Source organism: Chionomys nivalis, chromosome 1 (assembly GCF_950005125.1).
Source record: "Chionomys nivalis chromosome 1, mChiNiv1.1, whole genome shotgun sequence".
Lineage (NCBI taxonomy): Eukaryota > Metazoa > Chordata > Mammalia > Rodentia > Cricetidae > Chionomys > Chionomys nivalis.
This window is the reverse complement of record NC_080086.1, coordinates 185,012,012-185,032,154: the sequence shown is the minus strand read 5'-3', so window position 1 is coordinate 185,032,154 and position 20,143 is coordinate 185,012,012. Positions and strand designations below refer to the sequence as shown.

Here is a 20,143-nt window from a genome sequence, read left to right as displayed (position 1 = left end):
TGACTAACAGGGGAAATCCTTGCTCTATAATACCTAATTTATAATCATTTACTAGAATGTAAAGGCCTTATTTATGTATATTCAAATGGATAAAATTATTTACATGTTTTCTTAAATAGTATTTGGTCTTTAAAAATAATAAGTTTTTTTCATGCAGAAGCTATTATTGTGTTCGGTGATACCTCAATGATTCAATGTTTTAATAGATTACCCTTTAAAAAAACATATTGCCACATATTAAATAATCATATTGCTTATCCCATGGAAAGAAATGTATTGCATCTATATTTATATCCAAACACATGTACTGCACAGAGTGATATTGTTAATAAAAGTGTCATCAGAAATGTTACTTCTTTTGTCTTACAGAGGAAGGAGATTAAGGTCCTAATAAATAATTATCATATACGCCAGTATCTAACCACGTTCTCTTTTTTAATAGGGCATTTCGGCTGTGTTTATCATGGGACGCTGTTGGACAATGATGGCAAGAAAATTCACTGTGCTGTGAAATCCTTGAATAGTAAGTTCCAGTTAATAGTGACGGGCGCATTTGTGGTTTACAAACTGACAGCGTATAATCAAGTGTTGATTTACACTTTCCCTTGTGGAAAAAAAAATCATCTACTGCTGAAATTGTGGAATTAATCCTGGAAATTTGTTTAGTCTAAACACTTACTGAGATAGTCCCTCTGAAAATACCCCACGGACAACTACAAGTAAGGGAGGAGGAGCAGTGGGTCTCTCGGATGGACTGAGTACCACTTAGCCATGTTAGACTTATATTTGTTTTGCAAATGACATTTGTGGAAACTATTGGAAGCACGTTGGCACATACCATAGTAATGACTCATTTTGCCCAGAGACACTGCCATAATTACTTTTTAACAACAACTTCCATTAAAAAAAAAAAAAAGGTTAAAAGCTGAAATAGTAGAAATCGAAAAATCATAAGTATGGTAATTCCTCATTTATCCACGTGTTTGGGAATGAGGTGTTCCACAGAAATAAATTTCCTAGGGAAATGCAGCATGCCCTCTGTTCAGGATGCAGTATTTCTTAAAAATTTTGCCTGTTACTGAGAAAACTCTTAAGGTGGAGTGCACACTTTCTTTTTTTTTTTTTTTTTTTTTTTTGGTTTTTCAAGACAGGGTTTCTCTGTGGCTTTGGAGCCTGTCCTGGAACTAGCTCTGTAGACCAGGCTGGTCTCAAACTCACAGAGATCCGCCTGCCTCTGCCTCCCAAGTGCTGGGATTAAAGGCATGCGCCACCACCGCCCGGGCATGCTTTTAAACATCAACTTGGTCTTTACTGATGCAGAGACATCATTGCAGCCCAAACTTGCTAGGTTGTACAACCTATGAGGGGACTCCTGGCTCCATTCTTGTCGACAAACCTCACATGCTTGCTTTTCTCCTCTGTGATTTTCTGTTTTAGAATTATAAGCAACCTGAAAACTGTTAGCCAACTGTATTACAGGTTTGTGTTAGAACTAATAATCTTGAAATGTATAAATGATAGGTTCCCTGCGAGGTACTCTCATACCAGAATCACTGCTGCCCTTTTCATTGTGAACCTAATCTCCATGGTGAGCATCATTCTGTACAGTTCATTTTGTTGGCTATCTGATCCCAAGGTAACTAAAGGGACAGTCTGCGTGGAATCTAGTCGCAGACTGTGGTAGATGACGTATACTGACCAATAAACTGATCTCAGAGGAAAGAAGTGCTGCCATTTTCACTGAGAACAGTCCTAACCCCAGGAAGTCTTTCTGTCATCGCTATGCGATGACTGCTTTTGTCAGTCCACATAGACTTCCATCATCTTTTCCGGGTCTCAGAATGCATTATGTTTCTAAAAGGCTGCCAACATTGTCATGAACACCAAAGAGAGACTCTTGAGATTTATGTTAATGCTGTTAACTCTTCATTTGTGAGCTCTCATTCCCTTGGTAGGTCTTTCTAGAACTGATTAGAAAGTACTGTGCTAAAAACTGACTAGAGGCTGGGAAGAGAGCTCAGTAGGTAACAGTGACTGGGGAGAGAGCTCAGTGGGTAACAGTGACTGGGAAGAGAGCTCAGTGAGTAACAACTGTTTCTTAAGCATAAGGGCCACTGTTCAGATCACATAAAAAGTGGAGATTGGCCGTATATGCTTGTAACCCCAGTACGACGGGGAGCAGAGACAGGAATGGATCACTAGGGCTTGATGGCCATCCAGATTCAGTGAGGGACCCTGGGGAATCTGTCTTAAGAATGGTGCCAAGAGCAGTGCAGCAGGACAATGGATGTCATTCTTGGGTACACACACACACACATGAATACCCTGTAGGCACACAAACACACACAGACCACTTAGTTAGAAAATACATAGCTCAGTGGTGGGGTACCTACATATGCAGGGCTCAGTTCAATCCTCAGTACATAAAGGGGGGCAGCTACTTACATATGCCTTGTGGTGATTGATCCTCAATAGATCAGTAATCATTGAACTATGGCCACGAAGCTGCTTTCATGGGTAAAGTTTACTGAGACCCAGGCGTTTGCTGTCTATAACTACTTTCATGGTTCAACAGTAGAGTTAAGTGTTTGAAGCAGACACCACATGGCCCATGAAGCCAAAGATTATGGAACCAGAGACAAAGAACTCGACAGCCTATGCCCCAGATGCCATCCAGATGGAGTCGTGGCATCTTTGTTTTGTGTCTGTATAAGACATTCTACGCTCCTGCATGAGACCAGTTGTTCCCTGGACTCTGTTTTACAAAAGAGGCTGCCAGCAGTACCTTGCTAACACTGTGCAGTGTGATGCTGTGTAGGCTCAGGAAACGATATCCTACGATATAGGGCTTTGGTTCTCTGAGTTCTTGAGCTAAGGAGCATTTGACAGACCTCTCCCTAACCTTCTCTGGCCTCTTGACCCCAGGTCTCCTTTTTCCTCAAAGCGAGCCTTAAAAGTTAGAACTTCTTTCCACTAAGACAGCATAGAAACTAAAATCCCTCTTCTCAAAACCCAGGCATAATACCTTGAAATAGTATTTGGAGCCTTCCCTTCCTTCCTGTTTTTGAGCTGAGTGGTCACAAATTTTTCCCTGACCTATATTGCCTGATCACCATTCATAAGACCCTCATTCTAGCAGGGGTCCTCCTTACACCCAGGCAGAAGGGACAGGTAACAGAGAGGAATAACCTTGCAGATAAGCTTGGCTAACTTCCCTTATCATCCATTATGTCATGGACTTTCAGTCCACTCATGTTTTTCACAACTCCCAATTTTCATCAAATCCAAGAATAAAAGGAATGATGCCCCTTGACACTCAGATCTCCATTTCTGAAGGCTCCAATGCCTATAAAGCTCATTTTAAAAGTGTTGTGAAGGGCTAGAGAAATAGCTTAGCAGTTAAGAGAATTTCCTGTTCTTCTAGAGGACTCAGGCTTTGTTCCTTGCATTCACCAATTCACCATGGGTGATTCACAGTCATCTCTAACTCTAACTCCCAAGGGACAAGGGATCCAATACCTGTTTCTGGCCTCTGAGGGCACTGTTCCCTCTGTCTCTGTCTCTCTGTCTCTGTCTCTCTGTCTCTGTCTCTCTCTCACACATACACACACACATACACACACATAATAATAAAATAAAATGTTTCAAAGATGACATTATGCCGTTCTGTTATTAATCAGTTCATAGTTGTAGAATTCTCAGATGCAACCTTCATAATGGGTAAGGAAAGTAGAAAAGAAAAAGGAAAAAAAAGCTTTCTGCCCAGGACCCCGTTCACTCAGACATGTTGTAGAAAGAGCACCCTAAGGTTGAAGCATCTGGACAAGGTGTTACCAGCTTGTCCTCACATTTCCTTGTGCTTGCTATCTAAAGTTGAAAAGGGATTTGTTGTCCTGTAGGGAAGCTAATGTCTCAACACTGCATTCCACAGGAATCACAGATATAGGTGAAGTCTCCCAGTTTCTGACTGAGGGAATCATCATGAAAGATTTCAGTCACCCCAATGTTCTCTCGCTCTTGGGGATCTGCCTCCGGAGTGAAGGGTCCCCCCTGGTGGTTCTACCATATATGAAACACGGAGATCTTCGAAATTTCATTCGGAACGAGACTCACGTAAGTACTCTGCTAAGCTTATAAATCCACAAATCAGCTGTCAGCCAGCCACTCCTTAAACATGTTTGTTTCAATTTTGGCAGATGAGATAGGATTTGCTATACTTCTGGCTAACATGGTACTTACTCTGTAGCCCAGGCTAGTCTCAAATTCTCTGCAGTCCACCTCCCTCAGCCTCTTGAGTGCCTACATTGCAGGTCACATGACACCACACTTGGCTTGCCTTCCTTTTTTAAGATTTTATTTTTATTTTATGCATGTGTTTACCTATATGTATGTGCACAATATGTATCCCTGATATCTAGTACCCTAAGAGGACATCATATCTCCTGGAACTATCATTACAGACAGTTATGAGCCACCATGTGCCTGCTGAGAAACAAATCCAGGTCCTCTGCAAGAGCGGCAAATGCTCACCACTGAGCCCTCTTTCCAGCCCATTTGTTTGTTCGTCCACATGTTTCTTTGTTTATTTGGTGTGTTTGGGTGTGTGCACATGCAGCTATGGAGACACATAAACAGGCCAAAGACTGGCATTGCGTGTCTCCCTCAATTCTTTCTCTACCTTAGGTTTTAAGTCAAGGGTCTCTCAACAAACCTAGAGTTCACCATTTTGTCTAAATCAGCATGCCAGTGAGCCCCTAGGACCTGCCTGTCTCTGCTCCCTGCTCTGGGTTACAGGTGCACCATGATACCTGGCTTTTGTATCCCTGGCTTTCACATAGGTGCTGGGATCTGAACTCAGGTTCTCCTGCTAATGAAGCAAGCACTTTACCCACTGAACCCTCATCTCAGCCCCAACACAAGCGTTTGAGTCTCATAAAAAGTTGCTTGCCAATGCAGCCTAGGCTACATAGCTCCATGCTGCCTTAGAAGGAGGAGTATGTCATTAATAATCCTTATATTGATCACATATTGAAATAATATTTTAGAAAATTTGGGTTAAAATATATTGTGGTATGTTTCATCTATTTTTATTTAAAGTATAGTTGTATCATACTTATATTATATTGAATAGTGTTGAACTAGACAATAAACAAATCATCAGCATAAATATGTATGTTTACATATACACTAGTTCACGGGGTAGGAGTTTTGTGTATTTTGCTCACTCCTGTGGCTCCAGGGCTCAGCACATAGGCTCTTAATAAATGTTACTTGAATAAATGAGCTCAAAGTTGCAAAAGAGGACCAAGGCTCATGTGGCTGTGAATTTTCTTTATGACCCTTTAACTGAGCTGTAACGATGCGCAAGCTTTGGGGTCCGGGATGAGGAGCATGGACTAAAGAGCTCCTAGAACTGAGCTGACATCATAGCCTCAGGCTTGGCCTTGCTGCCCAGGTCCCTGTGGGAGTCAACCAAGTAGCTTTGCTCTTCATCAAAAATGTCTTTATAAACATTAAGCTAAATAAGCCCTGGGACTATAAAGAAATACTTTCTGTTCATCCAAAAGAATAGAACATCCCAGACTGCCAATTCTTTGCAGGTAGTGAAACGGACATTGCAAAGGTCTCACTTGAACTCTCCTCTCTCTGATGAGGCTGACAGTTTAGACGAGCTACCATCTCGGCAGCACTGTTCTTCCAGGGTGTGGGAGACATGCCCTACTGTGCATTCCAGAATAGGAGCTGGCCTCTCAAAACCCAGAGAGTGGTTACTGGTACCTCACACATATGTCTTATGGAGATGTCTAAGCCACAAGATGTGGCCTGACTTCGGGCTGTATGTATAACAGGGACTGCAGCCCTTCAGTCTGGGTTCCTGTTGGAATCTTATGTTCACAAGCTCCATGCTGGCTGCTGAAGCAGAGACGGCCTTTTGGAAGCTGAGAAGCAAACTATCATTTCAACAGGAGCTGCCTCCTGACCAATTTGTCTCATCACACGAGCTGAATAATAAAACCTACATTTTGAAACATCTGCATTTTCCCACCTGGAAAGCAGAACCTGTAACACCTCCCAAACAGCAGTGTGTATGACATAACAAAATATTTTTATTTAAAAAAATCTAGTCTCACGCTTTGTATACAGTACAAGTTAACAAATAGTTATGGCCCTCCATGGAGCATGAGTTATTATTTGAGACAAGATAAGTCATATAAACATTACAGTATTCTCAGAACACTGTTAGGACATCGAGTGCTTAGTTTATGCTTTCCCAACTCTCTTTGATTGCAGAACCCAACTGTCAAAGATCTTATAGGATTTGGTCTCCAAGTAGCCAAAGGCATGAAATATCTTGCCAGCAAAAAGTTTGTCCACAGAGACTTAGCTGCAAGAAACTGCATGTAAGTATGAAAAATATCACCATGCACAAAGTACAAAAGAAGTGTTTGTTTCTCACTACTCAGTACTAGTAAGGAAGTTCCTTTTCTCTCTGAAGCAAAGTCTGAATATCCTTGCCGATTTTGAGTAGATGTGTAAGCCCCTGCTGGGGATGTGGGAGGGGTTTTTAGTTTTATCAGACAAAGCATTTAAAAGGTTGCTCCACGGGGGCTCTCCAGCAGCTGCTCCTTCCTTCAGCCTTCCTGGGCTCTTCCCACCGCAGTCTCCACTGTTGTGGTTTCACACTGTGTTAGCGATGGGGAGAGGGAATTTGATCTCCAGCCTTAGACAGCGAAAAGGGAAAACTGGTAACAGGAATACCAAGGCAGTGCAGCTCCCAGCAGCAGACTTGCAGCCAGCCTGCAGACGCCTTACCAAAGATGGTATTTGGAAACGAATACACAAAGAACTTTTATTTGTGTCTGGCTGCCTGGCTGTGTAACAACAACAGTCAACAGTTTATAATTGGATCTCTGCTTTGCCTTGCAGAGCGCTGATTCATGGCTCCTGGTATGTGTGAATGAGAAAGCTATGCTATTAATTTTCTACCTAGATTTTGGTCAGGGTAATGTCATAGAACTGCATTAAACAAGGGCTGCACAGAGCAGAAGACGTTTTTTGTTTTTTAACATGACAGCTTTCTTAGGTGCTTAGCCTTCCGTCGCATTGCCTCACTGATGGCACATAGGAGTTGTATGTGCTCGCTAGCATGTTTGAGAACAAAAGAGGGCCAAGCAGCAGTACCACGGCCTGTTCATTCCAAGGAACGTATTGTCGGCAAGATGACCAGGGAAGACTAGTGATGCAGGGGACTGCATTGGGTAGCCTGATGCCCAAGTTATTTTGCAACCATGAAAAGCTAGGTGGAAGGCAGTTTTCCCTCTTCTCCAGACCTACATTAGAGCAAAATGCCATGTCATTCATGATGTCTCTCTGGCCGGTGGAATCTGTATGGTAAATGTCAATCAAGCATTCTTGTTGAGGAAATCCACCGTAATTTAGTGTTAGTCAGTAGGCCAGAGGAAATTGTGGATCTCTAATACCAAAGCCACCTTGAATCTATAGACATTCAGCACTGTTGTAAATTATTCTACTTCAGTTCGTAATTGATTTTTCTCCTGTAGGTTGGATGAAAAGTTCACCGTCAAGGTTGCCGACTTCGGTCTTGCCAGAGACGTGTATGACAAAGAGTACTACAGCGTCCACAATAAGACAGGGGCCAAGCTGCCAGTGAAGTGGATGGCCTTAGAGAGCCTGCAAACGCAGAAGTTTACCACCAAATCAGACGTGGTAATGTATTCGCCATCCCTAAATTTCTCTTCCTTGACTTTCATTCCCATAGTTCTGTGGTAACATAATTTTTTACAAATTCTCCAGGCAGTGTTGGCATACACCTTTAATTCCATCACTCAGGAAGCAGAGACAGGTAGATCTCTATGAATTCAAGGTCAGCCTGGTCCACAAAGTGAGTTCCAGGATAGCCACACCTGTTACACAGAGAAACCCTGTCTCAAAAAATAAACAAGAACAAAAAAACAACAACAATAAAAATTCAACACCACTACTTGCAGGGTATCTTCATTTGTAGAACTGGAGTTGACCGTCCAGTAAGTACCAAACTTATTCATAAATTATCTTGTTTATTCGAAAATATTTGTAGAGTGTTGCACCACATTGAGCTATGTGCATAGACCCTAATAACCTCTCAGAGGTCCCATCTCCAAACATCATCACACACAGAAATCTAGACTAGTAATATTTTTATGAGAGTCCAAAAGAAATTATTTGAAAGAATCTACACACAAAAGTGAGGAGGAGGCAGAGAAGCTGAAGACCCCAAAGGAGAGACTAACACGGAAGCCAGAGGAAGAGAAAACATCAAAAGGGATGTGGGGCTGGGGAGCGAGTTCACTGCTTCTCTCTGGAGCAAAAGGGCCTTGGCCTTGGCCTCTTTGGACCTGAGTGGCTTGAACGTCTAGGGCACGTACAGAGCGTGAGTGCTGCGTGAAACCCAGAGTGTGCTTGCTGTTCTACTTACACGCAGCAAGTCAGGACGAGTGTCATGTTTAGGCAGAAAAACATCTGAAGTCTTACCCTTAAGGATACAACGATAAATCTGTGCTGCCAATACACAAGACATCCGGGAAATGTTCCCACAGGATGTGACCTTCAAAAGAGAAGGTTGGTAGCTGCTGACAGATGACAGGAGACAGGGACTGAGGTACTAGTGAGAAATAGCTCACTGCATTGTCAGCTAGAGGAGGGGGTGGACTCAGTGGTCATCTAGTTTCTGATCCTATAAGACAGAGGAAGCATTGACAGTAACATGAGGTGACTTACAGTTCGTTATCAATAAGTATGTCCCAAGTCATGGCAGTGTAAAGAGAATTCTGGCAACACAATATCTGTAGAGGAGGAAAATGTGGTAGCGCATGGTAGAGGTTAACGCCTGAGATTTTGACACTGAAAGACTGTAAAGAAATAAATGCTAAAGAGGCTGGAACAAAGGTGGAGGGTGAATGCCTGAAGAGAGAGCTTAGCTATCCTTAGAGAACATGTCATTCATTCAGACTTGACTGCCAGTAAGCCTACAGAAGAGAGAGCCAGTGTTAACAAGTCAATAGCAAGGAGACAAGATGAAAGAACACAGTTTTAAAAATAGACACAGTATCTGAATGGGCATTACACCAAATACACATGTGTGACTAACTAGCAAATAAGCACGTGAAGAGAGAACATGCCCACACAGAGATTTATGTATGAATGGCTACAGTAGTATTATTCATAATAGCTTCAAATTAGAAACATTCCTAATATTCACCACCTGAAGGATGGCTAAGTGAAATGCGATGGATTTTGTGCTGGGGAGATGCCCCAGACAGTAAAGCCCTTGCTGTGCGAGCTTGAGAACCTGTGTAGTTCCTAACACCCACATAAAAGCTGGGCAAGGCAGTACACACGTGCAGTTCTAGCCCTGAGGAGCCAGAGATGGAGAAGATCCCGGGGACTTGCCGTCAGTCTAGTCTACTCAGGTTGGTGTGCTCCAGGTTCAGTGAAAATCCCTGTCTCAAAAATCTGAAGGTGATGGGGCTCAGATAGGTGGCTTAGCCAGTTTATCCATGTAACAGCTAACAACCTTCTGTCAATCTAGTTTCAGGTGGTCCACCACCTTCTTCTGGCCTCTGTGGGCACCAGGAATACAGACTTGATATGCATAAATGCGGGCAAAATACCCATACATGTAAAATAAAAATAAGGTGTAGAACAGTGAAGGAAAATACCCAACATAGCCCTTGGCCTCCATGCTCCACACATATGCACATGGGCTCACATACGTACACACATACCCACATATGAACCCCCCCGACACACACACACAGAGTGATATGCCTATATAATGCAACGCCATTTGGCAGTATACAGGAATGACTGACATGCTGCCGTGCAGATCAAACTCCCAAAATTATGTCTAGTGAAAGAACGCAGACTCGACAGATAAAATGTTCAGTGATTTCATTTGTGGGACATTTCTAGAAAGCAGTAGAAATATAAACAGAGGAATCATTGGTTGCCTGTGGCTGAAAATGGGAATGGAGGCTGATTACAAATGAGCATGAGGGAACTTTCTGGGGTTAATTGAGCTAAAACTGAATGGCAATGGTATCTATAACCTAGCTGAATTTTCCCAGTATCATTGACTAAATCCTGATAATCAGTGAATTCTAAAATCTATAAAGTAGACATCATCAAGAAAAGGCCTTTCCCAAAGACCACAAAAAACTAAAACTTTAAAAGAAACTGTGGAGGTAGCAGCGCAGTTTCTCCCCGTCTCCCTGAAAGACACTATAATATTGTGACATGTAGGCCACCGTATTAACACGGTTTCTCCTCCTCTTCCTGGAAGACACCATGATACTATAACATGCAGGCCACCGTATTAACACGGTTTCTCCTCCTCTTCCTGAAAGACACCATGATACTGTGACATGCAGGCCACATGCAATGCGGCTTTGACAAACCAATGCTGATTGCATAGAATAATCTGAGTAGGGTTTCACCTCAAAGGCAACAGATACTTTGGAATGTTGACGTGGACGTTTCCAAAAGCATGAAGTAAGTTGAACGTATGTGGAGTCCGAGAAGCAAATGCTTGCCTGTGAATCGACAGGCTCTGTTTTTAGCCGATGCCCAGGTAGAATTTGGCCTCACCAAATCTAATGAGCATTCGAGTGAGCTCGAAGTGAGTTCCCATGAGATTACTCAAGCCCAGCCTGCACCATCCAATGACTCTCATTTTGCGCAAACACGTCACTAAAGTCCGTGTTCTCACTTGATCAGGCCGCAGGCCTTTCTCAGCTCTCATTCTGATGGTTTCTCAGAAGGCATTACCCAGGGTCACCCAGCCCTTCCTCGGAGTATCCACTTCCCTTGGTTTCTAGACACTGCACCTCCTGGTTTTCTTCTCGCTTCTTGGTTGTAGCATCTTTATTTCTTACTGTCTTTATTCTTACTTCCTGTCTTCCTTCACGCTCCTCCTGTATGTAGCTTTCCCTCAGGATCGTCTCGGGAATCAAATGCCCTCAGAGTTGAGATTTTCTATCAGTAGTCACCTTCGACCCTGCCTGGAGGTCATCATCAGCATCAGGACTTTCTTATACTCAAGATTAAATTATTTCCTCATCCTCCTCTAGCAAATCCTCAACTCAGTTTCTATCAACGATATTACCATTTTGTAAGTACCTGCCATACATTCTTTTCTGTGGCCCTTCTTAGGTCTTCAGGTTTGAGAAATGGAGATAATTGTGTCACCACTGCCAACACAATCTGGGTAGAGAACAGTCTGTCACCTACAAATGTTCTTGTGCCATTTTATAGTTGGCCTCTCCCAGGACCTGGGAATCACTAACTTGTCTCTACAGTATTTTTCCTGGAGTGTTATGTATACAGAATCATAAGCAGTAGCCTTCTGAAAATGCCAACTTCACTCAGAACAAGGCATTGAGAACATACATATTATTCTATTGGTAGTTTTGATGGGTCAGATCAACATTCAAGTTTATTTTTTACTGGATTGATAACACATGAAATTTACCATTTTATCCACATTTAAGCATCTACTGCAGTAGTGTTAACTGTGACATCTTTGATATGACAGATCCCAAGAACTTTGTTCTCCCATCAAAACTGAAAGGATGTTAATTGAACAAAAATTTTCCTTTTCATTTTCTTCCAGCTCCTGGTTACCCTTCTACCTTTGTCTTTAAAACAAAATACCTCATAGAATCAAAGTTATAAAACATTTGGCCTTTTATTGATGGCTTGTTACACTTAATGTGATGTTCTCAAGGTTTAGCCACGCTATAGCATATGACAAAGGCTTCTTTTCTTTTCTCAAACTGAGTGAAATTCTATGGTGCATATAATAGAATCGTCTATTAGTAGACACTTAGGTTTCTTACCCCTCTTGACTACTGTGAGTCATGCTGCAACAAACTGCAATAAACCAATTGTTTTATCTTTTAAGTTGTGTTAGAAATATACCCAGAAGTGGGGATTTCTTACCATCTAGTGATTCTATTATATTTCTCTTTTTTTCATACTATATTCTATAGAAAGTAGTTTGTCCTTCTGAGTAGTGGATTATGGTATAGATATACTAAGTTTAATCTGTTCACTCACCATCTGAAGGATTCTATGTTTAGGCCGTTGCTGGCACATAATTATAATTGTCAATGCATTTGCTTAAAAGTTTTGTGTGAGTATATTTGTTTGTTTTAGATATTTAGCACTCTTACATATTCAAATTTGTAAGAAAGTGCCAAATGCCAAATGTTTTAGAGAGCGGCTGCTTGATTTCATTTTCCCACTGGTGATCCCAGTGGGTTCCAGCCATTCAGCATCCTCACCTTCCTGCACTTGGCAATTGTCAGATTTGGGGAGGTTAAGTCAATCTAGTAAGGTTGTGTTTCCTTTTTATCTGAATTTCCCTGATGAATATCAGTATTGAGCGTGTTTGTGTACTTGGCGTCATCCTTATATCTTTTTTGGTGACATGTCTAATCAAGCCTTACCCCTTTTATTTTGAGTAGTTTGAGTCATGTGTGTGTTCCGGGTACAAGTGTGCCATCAGACAAGTTTTGTTTTGTTTTGTTTTGTTTTGTTTTTGTAGTCTAGTACAGTGCTTTTATGTAAGGTCTGACCCTCTAACTCCTGTCCCTTGCATCCTCCAACTCCCTTGTGATGCCCTTGCCTAAGGTATATTTTGCTCAAGGGTCTCTCTTCTCCATTCTACTCCCTCTCCATTATGGGTCCTGGGTCTCATGGCCTCTTACAACTCTGATTTCCTTGTCCTTACAACAACTATAGAGTTATTTACACTTCGAGGTTATTGCCATTGTTAACCCATTCTAAGAATTAAATAAAGTAATAATTTGGGGAGGAAGTGATGCTAACACATGCTACACTATATGACACTATGCGCCATCGACTTTGGAGTCAAGCTCCGCAGGCTTCCATGACTCTTATCCTAAAGTACCCTTCCCTGTTCTTATTCAGAATCCTCTATTTGAGGATTTTTGAGCCAGCTTCTCCAGCCCCAATCCCACCCTTGGACAGGATCTCATTCATGTATCCCAGGCTGGTCCCAAACTCACATAGAGCTGAAGAAGACCTTGAACTTCTGATTCTCTTGCTTCCACCCCTGGGTGCTAGAATTATAGGCCTACTCCACCATGCCTGGTTTCATATATGCTGGGAGTGGAACCCGGGGCTTCATGCATGCTAGGAAAGGGCTCTGCCAACTGAGCTACGGCACCAACGCCTAGATTCTCCTTTAGCCTTAAGCATTTTTGTGGCCACAGTCTCCAGGCACACAGATCAGTCTTGTCACCTCAGTTTCAGTTTAGCCCATTTTCATCATTGAAAACCTTCCTATCCTATTTTAACCATCACTCACATCTCCTTCTCCACAGATCTAGAACTGTGACTTCCAGTATAGAAATTTAATAAAACAAATATCTGGGGGGAGGGGGGTTGGAGGGAGATAGGAGCTTGAAACAGGGTCTCTAGCAGTTAACACTGGCCTTGAACCCATTATTCTTCTGCCCCAGCTTCCCGCATCCTGGATCGTAGGTGTCTGCCACCATGCCCAGCTTCATGCATATACTCTTGCTGCTGCATCACCCCATCCAGAAGTCTGATGTCATGAACCCCGGAGACAAATTTTGCCAGTTCCATGGGACCCGTTTTCTTTCACTCTTCCCATATATATGTGGGTGCCCTTTGACTTTTCTATCATCAGTCTATATTACAGTCATGTTCTGATTGCGCAATACTGTGAACACTGTTTGTCAGTCCGGAACCTATCTAGTAGCTTGGACAGTCACCTCCTTGTACAAGATCAAAGGTCAACAGGTTCCTCTTCCGTGAACTTAAATTTTAACTCAAAGTCTAGAGCTTAAGCATTGACATCATAACTTGCAAGAATAAGATTTGCACGAAAACTTTGATCTCGAGAGATTGAGTTGACAGTGAAATTACCTAGCTCCCTCCTGGGGGTGGGTTGTATTCTCTGCTTTGATCAAAGCATCCAATGACCTTAATGATTCTTGAATCAGATAGGATGGCTCATATTTATAACCCAGCTATCAGGAAGCAGAGGTGGGAAGACTACTGCCAATTCAAAACCAAATTGGGCTACAATGTGAGACAGTATCCCCATTCCTACGAAAGAGGGACAGGGGAGCCCTTAAGGGCTGGCAAAGTAGTTTGGTAGGTAGAGGTGCTTGCACACAGGCCTGATGACCTCAGTCTGCTCCCCATCCTGATCTCACAAGGTTGTAGTTGAGACCTGATTCCTGAGAGTTATTCTCTGACTGCCATATGCTTGCTATGGCATGTATGCACTTGTACACACACGCACACAAAACACACACACTTTTAGTTTAAGAAAAAAAGGAGTAGCGACTAGAGAGATGACTCAGTTATAAAGAACACCTACCACCCTTCCAGAAGACCCAAGTTCAGTTCCCAGTATCCACACTGGGTAGCTCACAACTGCCTGTAATCCAGCTCCAGAGAATCCAACACTGTCTTCTAACCTCCAAAGGAGCATAAACATGCAAAGCATATACAAGAGTCATCAACACACACAAATAAAAATAAATACACCACTTGAAAGCAGGATGGGTGGCTCTTGTACTTGGGCAAAGGTAAAGAGCCATTAATGTGACTGCATTGGCAGCTCCAACATTGGAGAACTGCCCTTGGAGGTGGCCACTTTCCTTCTGTCTCTGGATTCAAAGCCATGCATTATTCTCTTTGCTAAGTATTCGGAGCTATTTTCAGTTCTAAACTCCTTCTTTCTGGTATGATTCTCTTTCTCTAACACACACACATACACACACATGCACACACACACACACCAGGCTCATGCCCTGCCCATTGACTCTTTCGTATAGGAGTGGCCTGAAAGCATTGCCTACCAAGAACTGGTATTCCGAGTCCTCTTCACAAGGTGACTTGCACACACTGACTTTTCTCCTTAACACATTCAGTCCATGTCTGGAGGAGGGGGGTGACATGCATGACCTGTGCTTTCTGCATGCCTGTGAAGTTCAATAGACACAGCAAGACGCGAGAGTTGAGAACTCTTTAAATGTTTATGCTGGTGTGAATTCAGATATGTTAGAAAATTTTTAGAATTCCCTTAACCCCGCCTTGTATCTCTGGTCTCCCCATAAAACACTGATGTAACTGTTTTGCATTATCTGGCACTTTAGCATTTTCAGGTTCATTGAAATTAGTTTTCAGTAGCGAACTTTGTTGCCTAGCAATTTGATTAGTTATGCTTCTAATACGGATTTTTGCTTACACTAATTTAGACCTTTTCTTTTAACATTAACATTTAGATATGGTTACATTTTCCCTTTGGGGTGTGTGTGTGTATGTGTTTGATGTGTGTGCCTATTTGAACATGTATTCTCACATATGTGTGTGTGTTTGTGTGTTCGTGTGTGTGTATGTACATGCATGTGCACAAGAGAGCTGCTTATGGAGGCCTGATGTTGACACTTGTTTTCTTCAGTCTTTCTCCCTTGGATTTACTGAAGCAGAGCCTCTTGCAGAGCCTTGAGCACTCTGTTTAGCTAGTCTAACTAGCTAGTTTGTCCCAGGGATCCCCTGTCTCCACCTCCCAGGCTTTGGGATTGCAGAGAGACTTCCATGCCTGCCCATCATTTTGTGGTACTAAAGATAAGAACGCTGTCCTTAGATTCAGTTACAGTTCCTGTCTCTTTAATTGTCTTTGAGTTTGGTGTTTTGCCTACGTGTGTGCCTGTATACCATATGCATGCCTGGTGTCCACAGAGGCCAGAAGAGGCTTGGATCACTAAAACTGGGGATGGCTCAGCAGCAGTTAGGAGCACTGACTCCTCTTGCAGAGGACTTAGGCTCTGTTCCAAACACCCACATCAGGCAGCTCACAACCACCTATAATAGTTCCAGGGGATCTGATACCCTCTGGCCTCTATGGGCATCTGCATCCATATGGTACACATTAGCTCACACAGGCGTGCAAGCATACATAAACAAAATATTTATCCATTTTTTTAATTTCTAGAAGGCCACCTTTATTTATAAAAATCCAAAGTTCTGAGAAAACTATTGAAGGAGAAGGTAGGAACATGTTGATACTTTAACCCTACAAGAAAGAACTCAAAAATATACTCCACTACCCACAGATTAAATCTTTTTTTTTTTTTTTTTTTTTTGCTTTCTCGAACTCACAGAGATCCGCCTGCCTCTGTCTCCCAAGTGCTGGGATTAAAGGCGTGCACCACCACCGCCCGGCTCACAGATTAAATCTTAATCATTGTGTAGACTTCACATATTTTTTTTTTCTGGAGACTCTTCATTACTTGTAATGTTTATCTCATCTCATTCTGGTTTAAAGAGGCCATGAAATGCACAGCACTTACTAGTTGTCTTTAGGGAAATTTTTGCGGTAAATAGCAATGGCGTTAAATATGTCAAGCCAGGATTGTTTATGGAGCCCTACTGCTTTTCCCTCCATAGCTGTGTGGTTACACTCCTCTCACCCAGCTTCTCTTGGTCTTGTTTTATTAGTGGTCCTTTGGTGTGCTTCTCTGGGAGCTCATGACGCGAGGAGCTCCTCCCTATCCAGATGTGAACACATTTGATATCACCATCTACTTGTTACAAGGCAGAAGACTCTTGCAGCCGGAATACTGCCCAGATGCCTTGTAAGTAAGAATCTCGGCGGGGTCCTCCATTGTGTCTGAAATTCGTGACTTTTACGGATGTACTTGAAATTGTGTCTCTCACGGCATTTCTTTCTGAAACAGGTATGAGGTGATGCTAAAATGCTGGCACCCCAAAGCCGAAATGCGCCCATCTTTTTCTGAACTGGTCTCCAGGATATCCTCAATCTTCTCCACGTTCATCGGGGAGCACTACGTCCATGTGAACACTACTTATGTGAATGTAAAATGTGTTGCTCCGTATCCTTCTCTGTTGTCGTCCCAAGACAACACTGATGGTGAGGTGGACACATGATGGACAGGAGTCCACCAACCCCCATCCAACAAACAGTGCTCTAGACCTTCCCCACCAGTTCTCACTGCCTGGCCTTCGAAAGGCCACCCGATGGTTTTGTTGTTACTGTTTTGTTTCTGTTTTGCTTTTGCCAAAACTGCACCACTATGAAATATTGATTTACTATTGAAGTTCCTGGATTCTGAGGAATTTCTCATCTGACAGTGCATCAGAAAAGGAAGCATGGTCCCCGCTGGCTGAGGACCAAAGGCAACTACAGCTACCACAACACTCCTGTCTCACCGGAGTTCAAAACCTCAGTTCTGGGTTGAGGTTTCATAAAGTCTTATTTTTGGTAAGGAAGTGATACAGTGGACTTTGAAGACTTCTCATAGAAAACCCAGAAGAGGGAGCCTCGTGCATGACAGATGTGGTGGCTCCAGCAGGCTGCTTGTTGGGATCTCAATGTTTTTAAACATATTTTGTTGTGTTGTGGTCATGGAGATTTTCCATTTTTGATGTTGTCCACCCATCAAGTGAACATTCCCTTTTAAACTTTCATATGCACATTCCTTTGGTTGCAGGAACATCCACAGACAATAATATACTTATTGTCGAGATAGCATGAAATGAGATGTGTTCATAAAGTATCAGGGATTTTATGGATTGTACATAGATGGCCATGGGGAGATTTTTCAAAAACAAAACTTTGTTACAGTAAAATATTGTCATTTAAATCTCATATGTTTAGCTAGGAGTAGTGGCTCACACCTGTAATCCCAGCATTGGGGAAACTGAGGCAGACAGAGTACCACAAGTTCAAAACCAGCCTTGGCCACATGTGGATTGACAGGCCAGCATGGGTGAGAGTTGTAAAACCCTGTCTCAGCAAACAAAAGTTCGACTGAGAGAGATTTTGTTCTGATCTCATGAATGTGGACACATAGTTGTTTTTTTAATCTGTTTTTTAAATGACAGCTCTGAAAAATAAGCAACTTGTGGTGATAAACCTTTGGAAAGGCCCCTCGGTGTGTTTTTAAAAGGACAAGAAAACTGAAAAGTTCACATATTTCCAGTTCACTATTTCCAGAGCAAAGAAAGGATCAGTGGGCTGGAAATATTTACTCTTTCTCAGGTGGAGGCTTCTCACCTAAACCAATTGGCGGCAACACTTTTGAGGAGTCTCATTTTGCGCTAGGGCGCATTGTAGGTTAAGCAAAAGCATATTTTCAAAACAGACAAAAAGCCACTTGAAAACCTTGCATGACTAGCTCCTCTGGACAGGACTGTTGACACGTGCTCTGTGGAATTTTGTGCTTTACTACTGTCTGGTGCATGTGGCTTAGGTTACTCTTGGTGGTTTTATCCGTGTAAACATTGAAAGTATTATATTTTTATAGAAATGTTTATTTTTAATGATGTAAGAAAATTGTCGTTAGGCCACAAAAATACTGCACTGTGAACATTTAGGAAGAGGTATGTGAGAGTTGGATCGCCAGCGGCATGATTTTTTTTTCCTACAGGGCTGTAAATTGTGATAAGGAAGTGTTCTGATTGCCAGCACACCCCGCCCTCATTACATCATCAGGACTTGAAGCCAAGGGTTAATAGAGCAAACTGTGACATGGGTGTGCTCTGCTGAAACCCAATCGTTGGGCTTGGCTGTTGTTGCAGGAAAAATGATGGCCATCAAAAGGTCTTTGATGGTGGTGGAACATACCAGAATACATAAGGAGCTGTAGCGCAGATTTATTTCAGTGCCGATATTACTGCTTCGTGAGTATGAAGAATAGTTCTAATTTACAGAGCGCTGTCAGGTGGACGGCAGAAAATAACCATCTGCTCTGTAAAAAGAAGGAACTGTCTCTATGAGGGCGAGAAACCGAATCCACCGAGAACAGAAAGAGCTGCAGAAGACACCCATACCTGTACATACCTGCGCGAGAAGCAGCAACGTGAAAGTCACCTTTTCTATTTATGAACTTTCCTCGGGTAATGTGTCTGGACCGACTGTGCGAGTCAATCATTCTTCTAAGAATTCGATACTTGTCACTGCCTATACCTGCAGTTGAGCTCAATGGTACTTTGTATGTGAATAATTGTTCTGATAAATCATACAGTTAAAATAAAGTGACGTAACATCTTGTCTACTGTGAGCCGGCTTTAGCTAGTCATGCTTGATTACCTATCTCATTTACATAATGACCGAGGAAGCCTAAGATTGATTTCACCTGGCTCCATGGCACTCCTCCATAGACCAGATGCCGATTCTTTAATGCATGGGCAATAGCTATATAGCTGCATGCTTGACTCTCTGGAAGCCTCTCTTGCTCAGGTTTGTCCTGAGTTTTTAATTCCCTGCATTGTTCTGGCAACCTTTCCCTTGCTAGAGTACTTGGCTCTGTTTTAACTTGCGGCTCTTCTCCAGCAAGATGAGTATCCATGGGCCAGAAGCCATGACAAAGGAGCTGCAGTGTACAATTGATAGAAAGATGGATACCCAAGTGGCAGCTGGGAAGAGATGCCTTTTTGCCCCCCTCAAAACCCCCTTTTGATATACACATGTGCCCACTCTTTGGGATCTTTACTTACCGGAGAAACTGCATTCAGGTTATCACTATATTCGTGTAATGATATTTACAAAGATGAGATTTAAGCCATCTATAAATTTTGTAGCCCTTCAGGGATATTTGATTCTTAAAAAAAAATAAGTCCATACAGATGTTGACAAAATAAGATTGGAGCGCATTCTTTCTTGCCTATTCACAGGCAGCCTTCCAGCCAGGAGATGCAGTCTAACACCAAGCTCCTTTATTCCTGCCTTTTGAAGACATAATCCTGTCATCTTTATACCCTTAGTATTTGGCACTTCCAATTACTGAACTGACACACCACTCCATTTCCTGTCCCCCACTTTAAACCACCCAGAAACAGTTCTTGTCTATGTATCTCCAGTGACATTTGGTGTACGCTGACACAGACAGGTGGGTAGGGACCTTCTGAGCGGCGACTGCCTTAGTTAAGGTCTCTATCGCTGTGATAAAACACCGTGACCAAAAGCAACTTGGCGAGGACAGGGTTTGTTTTAGTTTATGGTTACACATTGCAATCCATCATCAAAGGGAAGTCAGGGCAGGAACTCAACCAGTTC

General features: G+C 42.5%; 1 protein-coding gene across 1 annotated transcript in view; it reads left to right on the top strand.

Annotated features, from left to right (window-relative positions):
• The window catches only part of Met (MET proto-oncogene, receptor tyrosine kinase), a 110,695-nt gene extending 91,514 nt beyond the window's left edge, over nucleotides 1-19,181 (top strand). Inside the window, exons 16-21 of the mRNA XM_057768188.1 lie at nucleotides 443-523; nucleotides 3,932-4,113; nucleotides 6,292-6,401; nucleotides 7,563-7,728; nucleotides 16,564-16,700; nucleotides 16,803-19,181. Coding sequence (XP_057624171.1) covers nucleotides 443-523; nucleotides 3,932-4,113; nucleotides 6,292-6,401; nucleotides 7,563-7,728; nucleotides 16,564-16,700; nucleotides 16,803-17,013 — 887 coding nt within the window. The 3' untranslated portion in view covers nucleotides 17,014-19,181. The remainder of the gene's footprint in view (nucleotides 1-442; nucleotides 524-3,931; nucleotides 4,114-6,291; nucleotides 6,402-7,562; nucleotides 7,729-16,563; nucleotides 16,701-16,802) is intronic.
• Nucleotides 19,182-20,143: the final 962 nt, after the last annotated feature.